At 39.5% G+C, this 19,364-nt stretch overlaps 1 protein-coding gene across 5 annotated transcripts in view; it reads right to left on the bottom strand.

The window, feature by feature from the left end:
* The window catches only part of Gpatch2l (G-patch domain containing 2 like), a 48,461-nt gene that overhangs the window by 8,820 nt on the left and 20,277 nt on the right, over window positions 1–19,364 (bottom strand). Inside the window, exons 4-8 of one of the 5 annotated variants that reach the window (XR_007213212.1) lie at window positions 15,147–15,323; window positions 12,088–12,167; window positions 10,373–10,440; window positions 8,823–8,862; window positions 7,026–7,052 (exon numbers count right to left, since the gene is read on the bottom strand). Coding sequence is in view for 3 of the 5 variants with exons in the window: in XM_048362438.1 (XP_048218395.1) it covers window positions 7,026–7,111; window positions 8,712–8,766; window positions 10,373–10,440; window positions 12,088–12,167; window positions 15,147–15,323 (466 nt within the window). In the remaining 2 variants the exon portion in view is untranslated. Of the gene's footprint in view, window positions 1–7,025; window positions 7,112–8,711; window positions 8,767–8,822; window positions 8,863–10,372; window positions 10,441–12,087; window positions 12,168–15,146; window positions 15,324–19,364 lie in introns of all 5 variants that reach the window. The other 4 variants (XR_007213211.1, XM_048362439.1, XM_048362438.1 and 1 more) reach the window with 4 other exon arrangements.

Below are 19,364 nucleotides of genomic sequence, written 5' to 3'. Positions count from 1 at the left end.
CAATATATGCCAGTAAAAAAAAAAAGACTATTAGATTGACTAAATGAAGATACATTTAGATACAAATATTGTTCCCCAGAATTTGAGGAAGTAACTTAAAGAGAAGACAAGCACTTCTGTTTCATCTGAGTTAGGCCTCAGGGACAATCCTCCCTCAGTCCAGAATACTTTCTGCCCAAGATCTTTCACAGTCTGAGGGTCTGGACCAGTTCTTGCCCTGTGAGCATTACACCCTGACCACAGCCGGTACCCACAGAAACGAATGGAGAGGGGTGGGAGGGTGCAACATTAAAAACAACTAACACTCTTTCAAAAAGTCACTAAATTTTTACTGTGCGAAAGAAAAAGAACGCTGAAGATTAACTATTAATTGAAAGTGTATTCTTTAAATCTATGCAGAACAATTCTATTTTGCTTTTACTGCAGGGAAGGGAAAGATCAGGTGAGTTGTTCAAACTGCAGTGTTACTTAGGAAACCCAGCAGATCACTATGTCCCTGGGGCAGGAATGTACTTTTAGGGGAGAAGTTACTTCGAGTAATATATGCATGTTTAATAGAACCAATGTTGGCAGGAAATAGCTGAAGTGACTGCTTTTGGTTTACAACAAAGATGTTGAGAGTTATTCCTAAGGAGTGAAAAGCTTTATGTGCCAATGGCAAGCAATTTAAGGAATAGTTCACCTTCAAAATCACTCCCTTTTTACAGCTATGAAAAAGTTCTTCTTTTTTGTATGAAATAAAAGTCAAACAATGTAGGAAGAGGCATTTATTTGCTGTACATTCTTTAAGTAACAGGGGAAAATAGATGTTTTTAAGGACCAAAGATCTTATATGCCATATATTTCAATTATTTTCTTTAATAACTAATTTATTCACCTCAATTACTTTTAACAAAAATTTATGGGGGCATGTCCCATGTAACACACTGCACTGGATGAGGATAGGGTAAATATATGACAACTAAGCCAAGACTGACCCTGCCCCAGGGGTTCATAGCATGGCAAAAGAAGGCTGATTTACAAATGGAGAACAAAGAATCTGAGACAGTGTGTGGCAACCAAGGAGAAGTCAAGTGCTAGGGTAAAGGGAAGGAATTAAACCTACAGAAGTAGAGAGAGATCCCTCACTCACTTGTGATGTTCATTTATTAAATACCCAGTAGGGGAAAGATTTTTACAGATTTGCACAGGGGAAAGATCTAGGCCTTATGAACCAGGAGCAGTGAGCTTCAGAAAACCTGAATATCAAGATTACCTTAAGGAACAGAGGTGGCGTATGTAGCAGGAAGAGACCCTGGCAATTCTTCTAATGGCTCTAACTCAAAACTAACCCTACTCTACTTCCCTCAGTTAAGCCAAGGTAGAAAGGATATCATGAAGCTGTGTCATGCCACCCACAGGAGCAGAATCATTCCCAATCAGTTGGAAAGGTTAGTATATTACAATGGAAGAAAGAAAAAACAGGAAGAAAATGTTTTCATCGCTCCACATGAACAGTAAGATGCAGTCAGTTGAGAGCTGCTATATGCAAGACCCTCCAACAGAAGACAAAAGACAATGAAGTGTGCTATAATGGGAGCTTCCAAGAGGCTCAGAGAACCTACAGACAAAATTACAGCAAAAGCATTCCCTCAGACATGGCTGAAACTAAGGCACCAAAGAGGTGAGTAAGAGCTGCTGTGCATCACAGCATCCCCACCAGAGAAAGGACTAATAAAAGGTCCCTTCCCCCAAGCCCTGGGGTAAAACCTGAGGCTGTTTATTATGGCTCCAAAGGTCAAAATTAATAGCATGAATTGAGTCTTCTTCTTGCTCTTTGAAACTCCTTGTCAAGTGGCACAGCCAGCTGGGCACACAACTCTGATATGCAGATCATAACGTTTGTGAACAGATAAAATGAATTACAATGAGCTAGGTCTATCATTTATCATCTCTCTAATGGACAGGAAGGTCTCACTTTTCACCCACACACTGTCCAAACGACTCCCCTTACAGTCCATCTGATGCCATTTAAGGCCCTCAAGTATCTGTATGACATCTTACTAGCAAATGACTATAGAAGCCAACTCAGTCTTGCCATCATCCTAAGGACAGAAGAGGGAAATAACTATATGACAAAAATAATACTAGTTGCCAGGCTTGCTGAAATATTTATATACATTAGCTCAGTTTGATCCCCACTAGTCCAATAAGAAAAGTTTTCAACTTTAAACATGAAGAAATTGAGGAACAGAGAGTTTAAGTATTTGCCCAGGGTAAAGTGAAGATTCTTCTGAGGGTCTAGCTCACATTAGTATCCACACTCTTAGTCTCATACTGCATCTGCCAACATCTCATGGATAATGAAGAAAATAGGAGAAATAGAGGGCTTTTTATTTATTCATTAAAGACAACATATAACATTTAACATAACATACAACATTTGTAATACCAGGTCATACCTGCCAGCCTTATTGGGATTGAAAATAAGATTTCTTAAATGAAAAAATTATTTATAAAAGCAAAGACCTATATGAAAATAAGCTACAAACAAGTATGTTGCTATTTCAAACAAGAAACGGTGGTGCATTACCAAATTACCACAGAAAATACCACAAAAATTTAAGAAAGGTCAGAACTACCAAAAAATGTTCAAAACAACAAATGGTGACTTGTGTAACATAGAAAGAGATGTAGCAAATGATAAATTCTAGCTTTGGTTTCCTATAGGCAATAATAGTAAGAAAAGCTATTCTTCACAATCAACCTCTCATTTTAGGAAAACTGCCTATAGCTCTAGTCTCATCACAAATTTGTGCCCTTGACAACAATACCACTGTCTCTATCAGAACACCAATCACACCATCTGCTGTTAGAGCAGTAGCAATTCTGTTTTTTGTTTTTTTTGGCCAGTCCTGGGCCTTGGACTCAGGGCCTTGAGCACTGTCCCTGGCTTCTTCTCGCTCAAGGCTAGCACTCTGCCACTTGAGCCACAGCGCCGCTTCTGGCCGTTTTCTGTATATGTGGTGCTGGGGAATCGAACCTACGGCCTCGTGTACCCGAGGCAGGCACTCTTGCCACTAGGCTATATCCCCAGCCCCAGTAGCAATTCTTAACGCTGAGTATTAACTATTTTCATAGCAAATCCCAAAGCAGCAACCAAAACAATAAAATGAAAACAGCTGGTTTACCAATTTTATACACACACACACACACACACACACACACACACACACACACACACAGCCAATTCTGCAACTGTCCACATCCCTCCAGTGACTTCACTCTCCCCATTTACCAGTAAGTACACACAACTTGACACTGGGCCAAACAGCAACACTTGACTTCACCTGCAGCTGCTTCTCCAACACCCCTACCTAACATGAGGAATTATGTACTCAAAAAACAAAAGCAAAGGACCTGTGCCAATTATGAAACCGGGGTACTTATTAAATAATGCCAATGCTCGGCCTTATCCCAAACCAACTATATCAGAATATCTGGAGGTGGGGTCTAGCATGGATGGATTTTAAAGCTTTTCTAGAAATGTAGACAGGGTTGAAATCTATCAAACAAGTATTTCTAGAGTGGTGTTTCTAAAACACTCAAATCTACAAATGTGTAGATGGTACAAAGATCACAAAACTCCCCTTCTGCTATCTTAGCTGTATGATACATCAAACTGTCACCTTAAAACTATGACCCCATTATTTGTTTATAGCAGTGAAATACTAAGCAGAAGTACCTTGAGGTCATTCATAGACAGCCCCCCCCCACCCGTGGTCCCTGGCCTAAGAGCTATATGTGATAGCCTTGCTGGCATGCAGATGCCCGGCACTCAACAGAGTGCAACTGGCAGTGTTCAGGCAAGAAGCAGTCTCAGTTCAGTACCCTGGCAGGAGGGAACCTTCGCAGTTCAGGCATGGTTATCAGACTCTTTGTGCTCTTAAAGGAGAGTAATTATAGGCATGTGAAAAAAGGGAAGCACTCCCTGAGGAACTCTTCCTCACATGCTTCCCAAGAGGCATGAGGGCCATTAAAAATTCCATGATGAAGAGGAAAAACAGCCTGGGAACAGCCAGGAGGCAATATAGCAAATTAATACACCAGCCCTCCTCAGGGAAAGCTGTGATAAAACAGGAAACACTTTTCTCTTTGCAAAATAAAATTATACCATTAATGATAACATAGTCACACCACACACACGCACATGCACACGCGCACACACACACACACACACTGTTCTAATGATGGGTGTGTAAAATTCCCAATGCTGCCCAGACGCTTTGAAAGAAATATTTTCCTACTACAATTAAAATGGGACAAGAAAAAGATAAAATTTCTATTTGAAACATGTTTTAATAAGGCATTTGGCTGCTGCTTCTCTATCACCACTGGTTCCTTTACATTCTCTCCTAGGAGCAATGCTATTGTTAAATAGTTCACATTTGCAAAACTCACAGCCTAGTTCCTAATCGGATTTCAACATTCTCCCACACTAGAGTTAGACTGTCTTTCTCCACTCACCCTTTGCTAACAAGGACCTCTCCCTCCTATTGCAAAGTTGTGAGAGGTAGCCTCAAGGTCAGGGCTTCCTGATTCATGTTTTCTAAATTGTGCACAGCTCACCTGCACTGATCACCTCCCACGGAACAGTGGTTGCCAAACCTAAAGTGCACCTTCACTGATTAAAAATGTTAGGAAACAGTTCATTATATATGTAATACATACACATAAAATACAAATACGTACTGCTAGACCGAAATAACCAAATATATAAGTTAAAACAAAGAGTTTTTCAAGAAGATAACAAATGCTAAGTTTAAAACCTTCATGCATTTACCTATTTGGTGTCCACTATCCTAGGAATGCTCTCTAGAAGAATAAAGACAATCTTTAATTGTCTACATTCTCTCTGTTTTAGCCACTGTCTACATCAACAGCAGTATTTCCCTGGAGCCATGAATACCAGAGGCACAGCTGAGACTTCCTAAGGTTTCCAAGTCTAGTCACAAACACTACCAGGTAAGAGAAGGCCAGTAATGATGTGAATAATGAGAAGATACACCAAGAAACAAGCTGTTGCCAGGGTCCAGCCACAGAGTGAGACTTCTGAGGGGAAAACCTGAGAGAAACACAGATACTGCCTTAGCACAACCCAGATCTAGGTAGCAGAGGTAAAATGAGGAGGGCAAATCACATTGAGCATTGGACCTGACACGCAATTACTCCTATCATCTTCCCAAAGAATATTCACAATCATTACTTTGGCGCTAAAACAAAAAGCTACAAGACAGCTTTCCTTTCCTTGTCTTTTGAAAACCATCACCTCTAAGATAACCTCTCCTGAGCTTGAGTTAGGACCCCATCTTCTGTGTTTCACATAATTAGGGAGCAAACTTTTCTTGCAATTGTCAATTCTATACCTGCCTTTCCCTGAGGCTGTAGTTCCTAAACAAAGGGCCCAGTGCTTAGTAGGGAGTCAGTGAATACTGAATGAGTAAATGCTAAATAAGCATTACTACTAAAGAAAAAGCCTCAAAGTGGTAATTTATATCACCCCACAACTTTCCATTCTGTTTCTTTGGGTGGTACTCAAGTCTGAATACTGGATCTTGTTACTAAAGCCATGCAACCAGCCCTAATTTTCCATATTCTTAGTAACCATCTATGATGGTCTTTCTTTTCAAAATACTGTCTCTACTGAAATACTTTGTAGATGGAAATGGAGATAGATTATGGTACAGAGTCTATTATAAATACCTATAAAAAGAAAACTTCTTTGCATAGCCTGTACCCCAACCTATGAACATATCTACTTAATTTATTTGGAAGAAAAAAAATCAGAACCTTGGAAAACTCTTTTTCCCTACAAGAAATAATCACAATTCTACTGTCTAGCCTATTAGCTATTCTTTTGTGCACTATAGCCTTGCTAAAGAATGCTATCATTAAAACTGTATTTACTTGGGGCTGGGAATATGGCGTAGTGGCAAGAGTGCTTGCCTCATATACATGAAGCCCTAGGTTTGATTCCTCAGCACCACATATCTAGAAAAAGCCAGTTGGCAGAGTGCTAGCCTTGAGCAAGAAAACAACAAGGACAGTGCTCAGGACCTGAGTCTCAAGCCCTAGGACTGGCCAAAAAAAATTGTATTTACTTCTCATCTAAATTTCATTCATTTGAAAGACAGTGAAAGTGTAAGAAATGCTAGTCCACATACTAGTGATTCACTAGGGAATAAGACAAGGCCTCTGCCTTTGAACTTTATATTCTGGTGCCAGGGACACGGTGGAGAAAGAAATACACAAAACAATGATACAAAGCCAACTGGTATTAACCAACTGTACAACTCATAAAATGGTGGGGAACTGGGGAGGGAAGAGACAGGGGAAAAATGGAGGAGGTAACAAGTTGGATAAGAAATGTATTACCCTTACATATGAAACTGTAACCCCTCTGTTCAACACGTTGACAATAAAGCCAAAAAAATACACAAAGTTATTACAGGCTGTATGAGCCATAATGAAGGGAACAAATGGATAATGAGATGGCCCTTTAGATAGAATGGTCTGAGCTGTCCTCCCAGGAGGTAATACTTAAGTTGAAGTGAGCAGTAGCTTGGAGTTTCCAGGCAAAGGGAACAAGAGTGAAGTTCCAAGGTAGGGAAGAATGGATATTTTTGAAGAACAAACTGGGGTACTCCCTGATGTAGCTGGATCTCTCCCTCAGAGAAGGGGAAAGAAATATGAAAGGAAGCTGGCCATGTAGGCAGAAATCAGATTATGCAGGGTTTTACAGGTCATGGCAAGGGACATTAATAATGTTCTTTGAAGATGGGCTTTTAACAGCAGAAATAATATGAAATATGAGCCAGAACACTTAAGCCAAAGTTGAGACTAATCACACAGTAGCTGTGTGACTATAGGAAACCACTCACCAGTGGGCCTGTTTCTCCATCTGTGCAATATTTATTTACCTTTTATGGTTATTATAAGGATCAAACTGGATCCTGTACACAAATACCATAAACCGGAAGTGTTACCTGGCAGAGCAGTGTGCTGGTGAGCATCTTCGATGAGACGCATCAGTAAGAACATCCAGGGAGTAAAGAGGAGAGAGAGGATTAGACTGTGGGAACAAATAAGATTATTTTAATAAAGTTTAAAAGGACCAGCCCTGCTCTCAAAGGGTAGCCTACTACTTGAGTACTTTTCTCTTTGGCTGTTCTATTCTTCTTCCATACTAAACACATATACACCATTCAATAAAGCTGTGTTTTTCAACTGTGACCAATGAATATGGCACACTTAAAAAAAAAAAACACCTATTCCTTGTTAAAAAACAATTTTCCAAAAATCCTAATATACAAAAATTACTTAAATGGCAGAAGACAGTACTTTCCCAACTGATAAAGTAGAAACCTATGGTTAATGATTACCAAATCCTTCTAAAAAGCTAAGAATGAAACTACCTTTTCATTCTCTTATCCTGGCAATATTTCTAACAACTGGTTAGTACAATCCAGTGGAATAATATAGTAAAATCAAAACTAGGTAAGAATTAGAATACCTGTCTTTGAATCCTAATCTACCAGAGGACTGCCATATGTTTAAAATTATACAATCTCTGAGCTTTACTCTCCTCATCTACAGAGTCCTACCTATTGTACAAGTCGACTAAAATACTGCTTTCAAGTTATAAAGTAACTTCAGTTTCTCATCTGCAAGACAACTATTAATTTCAAAAGGTGGTTGTGAGTGAAAGAGAATATAGTACAATGGTAGACTTGCTGTTGGCATGCAGGAGACCCTGGGTTCAGTCTCTAACACCAAAAAAAAAACCCAAACCAAATCGAAGACTGTAAGGATCAATGGTATACTATTTACATATAAAATCACCCCACTTCATGTTTTCTAGCTTTCTTTGGATTTTTCCCAACATAAATAGTCTTTTCTAAAAATGGATATGTTTATACATCTTAAGACTAAAAAGAACTTTTGAAAGGTAATTGCAAAAGTATTTTAAGGGCTGGGAAAATGGCCTAGTGGAAGAGTGCTTGCCTCGTATACATGAAGCCCTGTGTTCGATTCCTCAGTACCACATATATAGAAAAAACCAGAAGTGGCACTGTGGCTCAAGTGGTAGAGAGCTAGCCTTGAGCAAAAAGAAGCCAGGGACAGTGCTCAAGCCCTGAGTTCAAGCTCCAGGACTGGCAAAAAAAAAAAAAAGGTTTTTTAAAAGCCAGGTACTGGTGGCTCACATCTGTAATCCTAGCTACTCAGGAGGCTGAAATCAGAGGATCACAGTTCTTCAAAGCCAGCGCCGGCAGAAAAGTCTCCATGAGACTTAACTACCCAAAAACCAAAAGTGGAGCTACGGCTCAAGTGGTAGAGTGCTAGCCTTGAATAAAAGAGCTCAGGGACAGAGACTTGAGTTCAAGCCCAACAACTGCCACAAGAGAAAGTTTTTTAAAAGGACCTCACAGCACAGCATTCTAGTACTGAACTAAATGATAAGCAGATTGCAGATAAAGCAGAATGCTTTCTTAATAAAAAGGTCAAAACTAAAATAGAAAACAGAATTCTCTTGAATGTGTTATAAGCAAGAAACTGATTATCACAATTGCACCCAATGAGGGGAAATGGGTACAGTTCTTATCAGTATAGAATATTCTTGGAAAGTGGTCCTCCAAGAATATTAGATTCACTTGGGGAAAAGATACCCTTACCTCATGTGTACAAGCAGAAATTTGAGGAAAATCAGAAGTCAACGCTTTATTCTTTCTAAAGAAAAGGAAATCAAATGATAAAATAAAGATGACAAAGAAATGTGATCTTACCTGATTTCGGTCTCTTTTCCCAGCTGATGGTACCCAGAAGCTAAGGAGGAGAGAATAACAGGAAAGAAAGCAATAAAGGGGTAGGAAATTTATGGAGGAGAAAAGATAAAAAGATAGAATAATGTAGAAGAAAATTGGGAAAAGATGCAACTAGAGGAGAAAAAGAGAGACATACTGTAATCTTCAGCACTAAAAACAGCTCTTTATAGGAAAAAGCCTTGCAACTGAACGTAAATAACTGGACCAGCTAGAATGAATCCAAGATTACAGTGTGATAGCAACCAGGAGGAGGTAACAAACAGTACAAGAAATGTATCCAATGCCTAACGTATGAAACTGTAACCTCTCTGTACATCAGTTTGACAAAAAAAAAGAGCATAAACCACAAGCACATCTTGTTTAGTTGGTAAATTTAAAATTACACTGGACTAGATGAGTATAAGACTGTCACTAGGTTCTCATCACCTTATATAAGGGACAAAATACAGACTAACCATTTTTGTAAGTCATTGAATTCTTTTGACATATATATTTATTCAACAGGCATTTACGTTTTTCTCTGTGAGGGCTCCGTCAATGTTTAAGTATGAAGGTTGCTGGACAATAATTATAGGGAGCCAATCATGTAGGGACAAGCTGTCCCGACAAGGTATAGATGATTTTTCTGCAGCTATATAAGGTTTGCCACTGTCCTTATATAATAAGGTAGAACGATTTCTCTACAAAGAGGCTTAAGAATGAGAAATGATATAAGAATACACAGGCAACTATTCATCTTGAACAATCAAAAAAAAAAAGTTTGACAGGCAGCTAGGCCCTGGGGCTCATGCCTGTAATCCTAGCAATTCAGGGAGCTAAGATCTGAAAATCATGCTTAAAAGCTAGCCCAAGAAGGAAAGTATAGGGCTGGGGATATGGCCTAGTGGCAAGAGTGCTTGCCTCCTATACATGAAGCCCTGGATTCAATTCCCCAGCACCACATATACAGAAAACGGCCAGAAGTGGCGCTGTGACTCAAGTGGTAGAGTGCTAGACTTGAGCAAAAAAAAGCCAGTGACAGTGCTCAGGCCCTGAGTTCAAGCCCCAGGACTGGCAAAAAAAAGAAAAGAAGGAAAGTACATGAGATTCTTACCCCAATTAACCAGCAAAAAGCCAGAAGTAGAGCTATGGCTCAAGTGGCAGAGCACCAGACTTGAGCAAAAAAGCTGGAAACAGTGCCCCAGGCTCCGGTTCAAGCCCCAGGACTGGTGCACACTCACACAAAATAAGAGAGTGAAAGAGAAAGAAATTCGTTTAAAATATAACATCCTTAGCTGATGTGTACTAACATAGCACCTAGAGATTTAAAAAAAAAAAAAAAAGCAAGATAGTAAAAACTAGTCTAGAAAGGAAAATTATTGCCATGATTTTAGGACATAAACTATCTTAAAAGTAAAAATCTTTAAGTTCTCTTCAGCTCTGGAGTTCAGTTTCTAAGACTTCATAAAAGTCTCTACCTCCTTCCCCCCAGGATACAGGTTAGGACAGCCAGAAAATACTTAAGGACTTACTCTTTCTGTTGGGGGTCACTGATGATATGGCTTATTCTCTCAGTACCCAGAGTGCTTATGCTGGTCTCCTAAAATTAAGAGAGAGCAAGAATATTAGCCAACTACAGAAACAAATATATACAGAATACATACATACACACACACCAAGCTCACACTTCCCATAATTATGCCAGCCATGCAGACTTCAAATACCTATGTCAAATGTCAATCTTAAAAAGTAACAGCATGTGTGTGTGTGTGTGTGTGTGTATACAGAAGGAGACCCTCTTCAGAAATATTCAATAGTAGCCAAATATTTTTGCCTTCCTGCCTCAGCCTCCTGAGAACTAGGATTACAATAAACCTGTATATTCCCACAGTAGCCAATTTTTAACAGGCCAGCATATCAAGCCTCATCAGCTATGTGATTATAGATCTAATAGCCTTTCTATGGGGACACGCCTATATAAGTTGCTTACATAAAGGATACCTTTATATGTTTGTTTTTATGATGGATACAAACACTGGATATCTGTTGAAAAAATGTATACATATCGAAGGACTTTTGTGACTTCCAAAAAATTATCACCGTGCATTTTGTCCCTTACACATCATCTGAGAGTGAAAATGAAAGATTGTATAAATTGATTTGTAAATTCAGGGTTCTCAAGATTGTAATATGAACACTTACCCATAATACCATAAACAATTCAGAAACTAAAAATCTCCAAAAAATTGGAAAGTGGCAGAAGGCACTCACCGTTCATTTAACTTGAGCACATTTATAATGAATATCTATCACAGTACCTGGGAATGCACACCAACCCATATATGAATAAGAGTTACACATATATGAGTAAGTGCTAAGAAGAAAGATCGTAAGTTATGGGCATAAATGTCAAGAACGTCAAGCCTGTTACTAAAACTCGTTTGTTTCTGGGAAAATGTTATTATCTGCATTCATCTATGTATATGGATTAGCCTAAACATTAGGATACAGATTTTAGCCGAACTATTCGCTATAGACAAATTAATTGGAGGTCAGATTCTGGAAGGGAGTGGAGCTAAATGAAAAGGGCTCACACACTGCATTCTTCATATTCCTCATCCCTCATGGCTACGCCTCCTGGTTACAGACACAGAGCAGTAGAGGAGCCAAGGGGAAAGATGGGTGAAAAATGAGCTATTTGTTACAGCAGAAAAATTATTAACTTAAAATGCCGTAATGTTTAAATTTACAGTTTATTACTGTGTAAATTACAAGCAGTACTTTGCGTAATTAGCAGCTCACTGGCAGGGAGCTGTGAATGAAACTCATTATTTATGATTACAATTTAGAAAAAGAGAAGAAAGATGGGGGAGAGGGAGAGGGGGGAGAAGAGCAGTGACCTCTGCTAGAAATGACAAAGCTTCCTTTAAGGTGATGAAGATGAATTAAACAAGCAAACATTATCCTATTTATTTGAAATCATGAGAGGCAGGTCCAATAGCCTCTAGATCCTTCCAGGCATGCTAAAGGGAGTCTTCAACAGGAACTGACTCACTTCCACAGAAGTGGAAGGCTTTCAAGTCCTACATAATGCTGTTCACACAAACACACACACACTCCCCCAAACACTCAACTAGTTTCATTAACTCCAGGTATTCTGTGGCACCTTTAATTGTCAACTGGGCACACAAATCCCATAAGGAATGCCACCTTCCCATAGCAACTAGGAAACCATGAGAGCTGTCACCTTCCCAACCAGCCTTCTTCGCCCCTTCCTGAGGCACCGAGCTGCAGCTCCTGGCAGGCGATTCAAGCGAGCATGGTACCCTAAAAAAAAGAAATGTCTCAGTTACTAAACACACAAAAGCCATAAGCAGTCAGGCACGGTGTCCCATGCCTGCATGAGTGTTCCTGTTTCAAAAGAAAGAAAAAGGAGAAGGAAGAAGGAGAGAAGGAAGGGGAGAGGAGGGAGGAAAGGAAGAAGAAAGGTAGAAGAGAGAAATGGAAGAAGGAGGGAGGATAGAGAGGAAGGGGAGTGGGAGGGGGGAGGAGGAGGGGGCAGGAGGAGGAAGAGGAAGAGGAGGAGAAGGAGGCGAAGGAGAGAAGAAAGAGAAGAAGGAGAAGGGGGAGGAGGAGGAGGAGGAGGTGGTGGTGGCAGCAGAAACACAAGTTCATAAGCAGTCAGATACTTCGAGTCCACTGGAGTCCTTACTCCAGGTTCTTCACAAGACCATTTGCCATATCAGTTATTGTTCCCATATCACTAACACTACAATCTTAGGCATGCCATTTACCTTTGACTTCAGCAAATTTATAAAAGGGCAAACTTGTTAACTCAGTGATATTTTAAATCCTAATAAAATAGTATATAGGAGGTACTTTATAAATCACAAACACAATGCCAATAGAAAAGGCACAATTAACAATTCCTCATTTTAAATACTAGTTACTATCCCAAAAATGTTCTAATTCATGAAAGTGATGAAAAATAGAATGATAACACTTTCTGTTATGTTCCACACAAAGAAAAAGAACAAGAATAGACATAAAAATGTTAATGATTTGAGCTGGGAATATGGCCCAGTGGTAGAGTACTTGCCTCATAACCATGAAGCCGTGGGTTCGATTCCTCAGCACCACATATATAGAAAAAGCCAGAAGTGGCGCTGTGGCTCAAGTGGTAGAGTGCTAGCCTTGAGCAAAAAGAAGCCAGGGACAGTGCTCAGGCCCTGAGTCTCAAGCCCCAGGGCTGGCCAAAAAAAAAAAAAAGTTAATGATTTGATCTTTGAAACAGATAATAGCCACTCCCAGTTTCTTCTTGATGTTCTTCCTTTTTTGTATCTATTTTAAATGGTCCATAAAGAACTTACAGAAGTATTTATTAAAATGTTCAATAAAAATTAAAAGTTATTGCCAGGTACTGGTGGCCCACATTTGTAATCCTAGCTACTCAAAGGCTGAGACCTGAGGATCAAGATTCAAAGCCAGTGTAAGCAGGAAAGTCTTATCAACAATTAACCACCAAAAAAACCCTGGAAGTGGATCTATGGCTCAACTGGAAAAAGTAGCCTTGTGCAAAAAAGCTCAGGGACAGCACCCAGGCCTAGAGTTCAAGCCCCAGGACTGACAAAAAATAAAATAAAATAAAGGGGCTGGGGATATGGCCTAGTGGCAAGAGAGCTTGCCTCATATACATGAGGCCCTGGGTTCGATTCCCCAGCACCACATATACAGAAAACGGCCAGAAGTGGCGCTGTGGCTCAAGTGGCAGAGTGCTAGCCTTGAGCAAAAAGGAAGCCAGGGACAGTGCTCAGGCCCTGAGTCCAAGGCCCAGGACTGGCAAAATAAATAAATAAATAAATAAATAAATAAATAAATAAATAAATAAATAAATAAATAAATAAATAAATAAATAAATAAAATAAAATAAAATAAAATAAAAGTTACTAAGTTGGCAAGCAATATACCTCAGACAGCAGCAGTAGTCTTTACCTAGAACCAACTACTTTAAAGCCTAACAATCCAAATTAATACATATTAAATTCTACATGGAAGTTTACAGCTATTAGTATAATTCTGACTACCTATAATGCTAAACAAATACTTGGTAATTAAATAACTGGCTGAGTACTGGTTATGGAGACTCCTAGAATTATAAATTTACTGAGCTAAAGAAATGTTTAAAATAGTCTTGTTCAATGTCATATGTCTTTTTTTGTTTTTTTTGTTGTTGGTTTTTTGCCAGTCCTGGGCCTTGGACTCAGGGCCTGAGCACTGTCCCTGGCTTCTTTTTTGCTCAAGGCTAGCACTCTGCCACTTGAGCCACAGTGCCACTTCTGGCCATTTTCTATATATGTGGTGCTGGGGAATTGAACCCAGGGCTTCATGCATACAAGGCAAGTACTCTTGCCACTAGGCCATATTCCCAGCCCTCTTTTTTGTTTTGTTTTTCTTTTTTGTTTTCTTATTTTGACAGTGCGTAGGCACTGTCCTTGAGCTTCTTTTGCTCAAGGCTAGCACTCTACCATGTGAGCCATAGCACCACTTCTGGCCTTTTCTGTTTATGTGGTACTGAAGAATCAAACCCAGGGCTTCATGGTTACGAGGCAAGCACTCTACCACTAAGCCACATTCCCAGCCCTGTCATATATCTTAAGCAATGACCCTGACATCCCTAGGAAGTAAAGTGGCTTGCCCATAACCATAGAGCTAAGAGACTGTATGAGGAGAGTATTACCACATTAACATCTCCATGTCCTAGGCTCTTTTTGCCCTATCTTGCTACTTTACAATTAAAGGAAAAAAACAAAAGGAAAGGATATGCATTTGTGTTGAAGTGTGTGATAACAGGATCATCAATATGATCTTTAAAGTATTACTTTTAAATTATCCATTAAAGAATGCCATTATACCTTGTATGTGAATAATGTTCTTATTATAATCTATTCTTTTACAAGAAGCAATCTTTCATGAGCTTTCAATGGGCTCTCAATAATCTATCACCTATACAGAAAGATAAGCAGCCAGAACATGTTAGACTTCCTAAATCTAGCATAAATTGGCAATGGTGGCTAAGGAATGCCCTGCTAATATATGTCCTAAGAATCTCCAGAGATTAAATTAGATAGGCCTGGACATTTGAGTTTTGAGACTCAAGAATTGTCTTGAAAAATCCCTAACATAGTAATGCAATTCATATATTGATGCATGCATAGAGGCATATCTGAGAATAGAATGACAGTTTTTACCAAAGACAACGATAGAAGCATAAACTATATTTTGTATTTTAGTATCCTCCAAACTCACCTCTTTGAGCTGGCCGGGAAGGTAAAAGGAATGTGGGATCTGAAAGTTTATCCAGTTCAGAGTCCATTCTTTCTACTTCAGTACAGTGATCAGGAGCCCACTTGGGTAGAAGATTAGGAACAGTGAATCCTGGGACACATTCTCCTTCATAGAACCAATCACTCTGCTCATCATCCCCTGAAGCAAATAAGTGAGATCATAAATTAGAATTTCAACATGCACCAAGAAAAAAAAATAGGAAGCTGCTTCTCAGTGGTACAGTTTTGATTAGATTTTTGTTTTGTTTTGTTTTGTTTGCCTGTCCAAAGGCTTGAACTCAGGACTTGGGCGCTGTCCCTGAGCCTCTGTGCTTAAGGCTAGTGCTCTTCTACCATTTGAGCCATAGTACAACTTCCCGTTTTTGAGTAGTTAATTGGAGATAAAAGAATTCATGGGGATTTTTCTGTCTGAGCTGGCTTCCAACCTCAATCCTCAGATCTCAACCTCCTGAGTAGCTAGAAGTAACAGACATGAGCTACTACTGGTGCCTAGCTTGATTAGATTTTCAAATAAACTGAAGTACCAAAAATTGTCTGGCCCTTCTTCTTGAGACATATTTCGATGAAAACTGAAATACTAAATAGTTTCATATGAATGCTATTCTGTGTTAGACTGGACTGGAAAACTGGTAAGACTGCTGCTTTAGTCCTCACTAAAAATCTACAAATGCAATCCATTCCAATCCCTATGTTAATTCCAATTTATAACAAGCCTTCTAATGCCCATAGAGAAGTTAAGGCTAGGTTAGTAAATGATGACACCAGAATTTTAACCCAAAGCTGAAGCCTTTCCCACAAAAGATAAACTGTCTTTCTTACCATTCTCTATGCTAGATACAAATTTAGGGGTTCACAGCCACAAGTTCACTTTGGTCCAAAACTAGCTATTCCTGCTGAAAGTAACTTATCTTTTGGTGTTTTATTTTCTTTTCCTGTAGTTGCATTTCTCATAATATGTTTGCCTTACCTTGTTTAATCCTTGGTATCTCATTAAATAACAATATAATTCCCTAAAGATCTCCAAAAAGTTATGTCATGTTGCCCAAAGTTACACTGTTCATGAATGATAGTCACAACTAGACCTATCTATCTAGACTCTTGATTCAAACATCTTCCTACTAGCTATATTAATAGTTTTTCAGTTTCCACTAGTTTATTCCTCCCAATAAGATAGATAAGAATAAAGAAGGTAGCTTCCTTTTGCTACCTCGTCCCCTTTCAAAACTGCAAAGATGAAGGAAATTACAAGAACATCTAAAGAAACCCACAGCACATTCATTCTCTAATATATATTGGACCCCAAGGAAGCCTCTCAGGACATGACAGTCACAGAACGCCACTAGCACTCAAGTTAGTGAAAGTCTCAAATCAATGTGAAAACCACCAAAAGGAGTAGTAAAAGATGCACTCTAGTGAACAGAAGCAGATATTGCCACTGTACAAGTTACTCAAAGTGGTCCGATATAAACACAAACTATAAACAACTGTCCCTCTGAAAGAGAAGAGCTCAATTTTTACACTTTTTGCACTAGGAACACCAAGAAGTCTCATGTAAACAGAGGGGAAATAGGAGGGAGATAGCAAAGGACTGCAACACATGGGAGATAATACACAGACTGCTAAGCACTACCCTCATTTCTGAGTTTGGCTTACGTAAGACCAAATATATGCATTTCTAATAAGTTTCCTCAAAAAACTAAGCTGGTCTAGGGACCATGTTTAAAAATTACTACTCTATAAACATGAAGTATTGATGAACCACAATCACTCTATCCTTCCATGTTCATTCCTTTCTCCTTTTTTGCCAGTACTGGGGCTTGAACTCAGGGCCTAGGCACTGTTCCTGAGCTTCTTTTGCTCAAGGCTAAAACTCTACAACTTGAGCTAGAGCGCCACTTTCGGCTTTTTCTGTTTATGTGGTACTGAGGCACTGAACGCAGGGCTTCATGCAGGCTAGGCCAGCACTCTACCACTAAGCCACATTCCCAGCCCGTGTTCATTCCTTTCTTACCCAGAAACTCTCCTTAGGACAATTCTTGAAATAGACTCTCTACTTAGATCAGGTTTTCTGATGACAAATGACAAATTATAGTTGGATTTTTTTCAGTTCTCAAATATCTATTCATGATTTACAATAATAGAAAAAGGACTCAGTAGGCCAGGTGCCAGTGGTTCACGCTTGTAATCCTAGTTACTCAGGAGCTGAGATTTGAAGATCCCAGTTCAAAGCCAGCCCAGGCAGGAAAGTCTGTGATACTCATCTCTAATTGGCCACCAGAAAACCAGAAGTGGTGCTGTGGCTCAAAGTGGCAGAGTTTGCCCTTGAGGGCAAAAGCTCAGTAGCCCAGGCCCTAAGTTCAAGCTCTATCACTGATTTAAAAAAAAAAAAATAGACTAATGAAAATTTTCTTAACTGTTCTGAAAAAGGAGAGAGATAAATAGGGAGAGGGTGAAACTGATTTGGATAAATTATAAACATGTGCAAATTAAATCCTTCCCTTATATAAGTAGTATAAGTTATTAAGAAAAAAGGATTCACTGCACTAGAAGTTACCTTGTGAGATCAAGACCAGTAGTTCTCAATATTAATTCACTACAATGCCTGATGCAGGAACTTCTTATAAAGGGTGCTGCCAGGAAACAGGGGGAAGGGGAGTGATCAGGCTCCCCATCTTTAGTTCCTCTAGTGTCTTGCTATAACCAGATAGATTCAGTTGTTCTTATAAGCTTGGATTCTGGGTACAATTTTGTCCAGAGAAGAAAAGGAGCGTATTCTCCTTATCATGTTTTCTTACTAGGTATTTATTAGGAGCTTTTTAGAAAGCAAGAAATGTGGGGCTGGGAATATGGCCTAGTGGTGCTCGCCTCGTATACATGAAGCCCTGGGTTCGATTCCTCAGCACCATATACAGAAAAGCCAGAAGTGGCGCTGTGGCTCAAGTGGTAGAGTGCTAGCCTTAAGCAAAAAGAATCCAGGGGCAGTGCTCAGGCCCTGAGTTCAAGCCCCAGGACTGGTTAAAAAAAAAAGCAAAAAGCAGGAAATGTGTTAGGTATCATAGTCATAAAGTAATAAAATAATTCCTCCCTTTGGAAAGCTTCAGTGGAAAACACTACACACTATCTATAATATGGTAGATAGTTAAAAAAAGAAGAAGCAATAGGTACAAGGGGCTACCAAAGCACATACACAAAAATGTAAGGACTGTCAGTCTAAATTTCTCTCATGAAAACTGTACACTTAAATGGGATACTCAAGGACACTTCAGTGATGTGACTACTTATAAAGAACAAGGCAACTACCAAAAGAGGCAGAAGCCTAGAATCAGTACAGCAGAGTTTTTAACATTATTACGCCTGGAAAAAAAGGAAAGAATAGTTATTAGAGCCAAAGAAGAAAATGCAATTTTAGGCTGAGGCTACCCAACAGGTGGTCTTCAACAGAGGAGCAAAATTCAGAAGAAAGGGAGTCAGGGAGAGCTTTAATCCAATGTGATAGGCTTCGTTATTATTCGATTATCACCTCCCTGTACTAGAATGATTCATCCACATCCTTTGCCTTTTGCCACTCAAGTCCACAGTGTCTTCCCCTTTAGGCAAATCACACTTTTTCATTGTATTGACACTGGGCTTGATCACATGACTTCCTGTAAGTAGTAGAATATTAGCAGTTGTGACTTAGGCAAGAGTTTTTAAATATATATGCATGGTCTGGTCTGGCTTGGTAATTTGGCATTTATGTCTCTGCCATAAGAAGTCCATGTTGTATATAGCCATTCCTCCTTTAGCCAACATAAGACACAATAAGTTGATGTAACTAGAAGTCTGGAAAGCAGTTAAGCCCAGGCAAGATCATTTGAACCACAGGCAAGATCATTTGAACCACAGTCAATGCAAACCTTCATAGTAAGAAATAAATGTAGTGAGCCACTAGAAGTTTGGGGTTTTTTAAGAAGCACTGTTATAGGGCTGGGAATATGGCCTAGTGGCAAGAGTGCTTGCCTCCTACACATGAAGCTCTAGGTTCGATTCCCCAGCACCACATATATGGAAAACGGCCAGAAGGGGCACTGTGGCTCAGGTGGCAGAGGGCTAGCCTTGAGCGGGAAGAAGCCAGGGACAGTGCTCAGGCCCTGAGTCCAAGGCCCAGGACTGGCAAAAAAAAAAGAAAGAAAGAAAGAAA

Source organism: Perognathus longimembris, chromosome 14 (genome assembly GCF_023159225.1).
Source record: "Perognathus longimembris pacificus isolate PPM17 chromosome 14, ASM2315922v1, whole genome shotgun sequence".
Taxonomy (NCBI): domain Eukaryota; kingdom Metazoa; phylum Chordata; class Mammalia; order Rodentia; family Heteromyidae; genus Perognathus; species Perognathus longimembris.
Note: the sequence above shows the minus strand (reverse complement) of the source record. Positions and strands in the feature narration are given on the sequence as shown.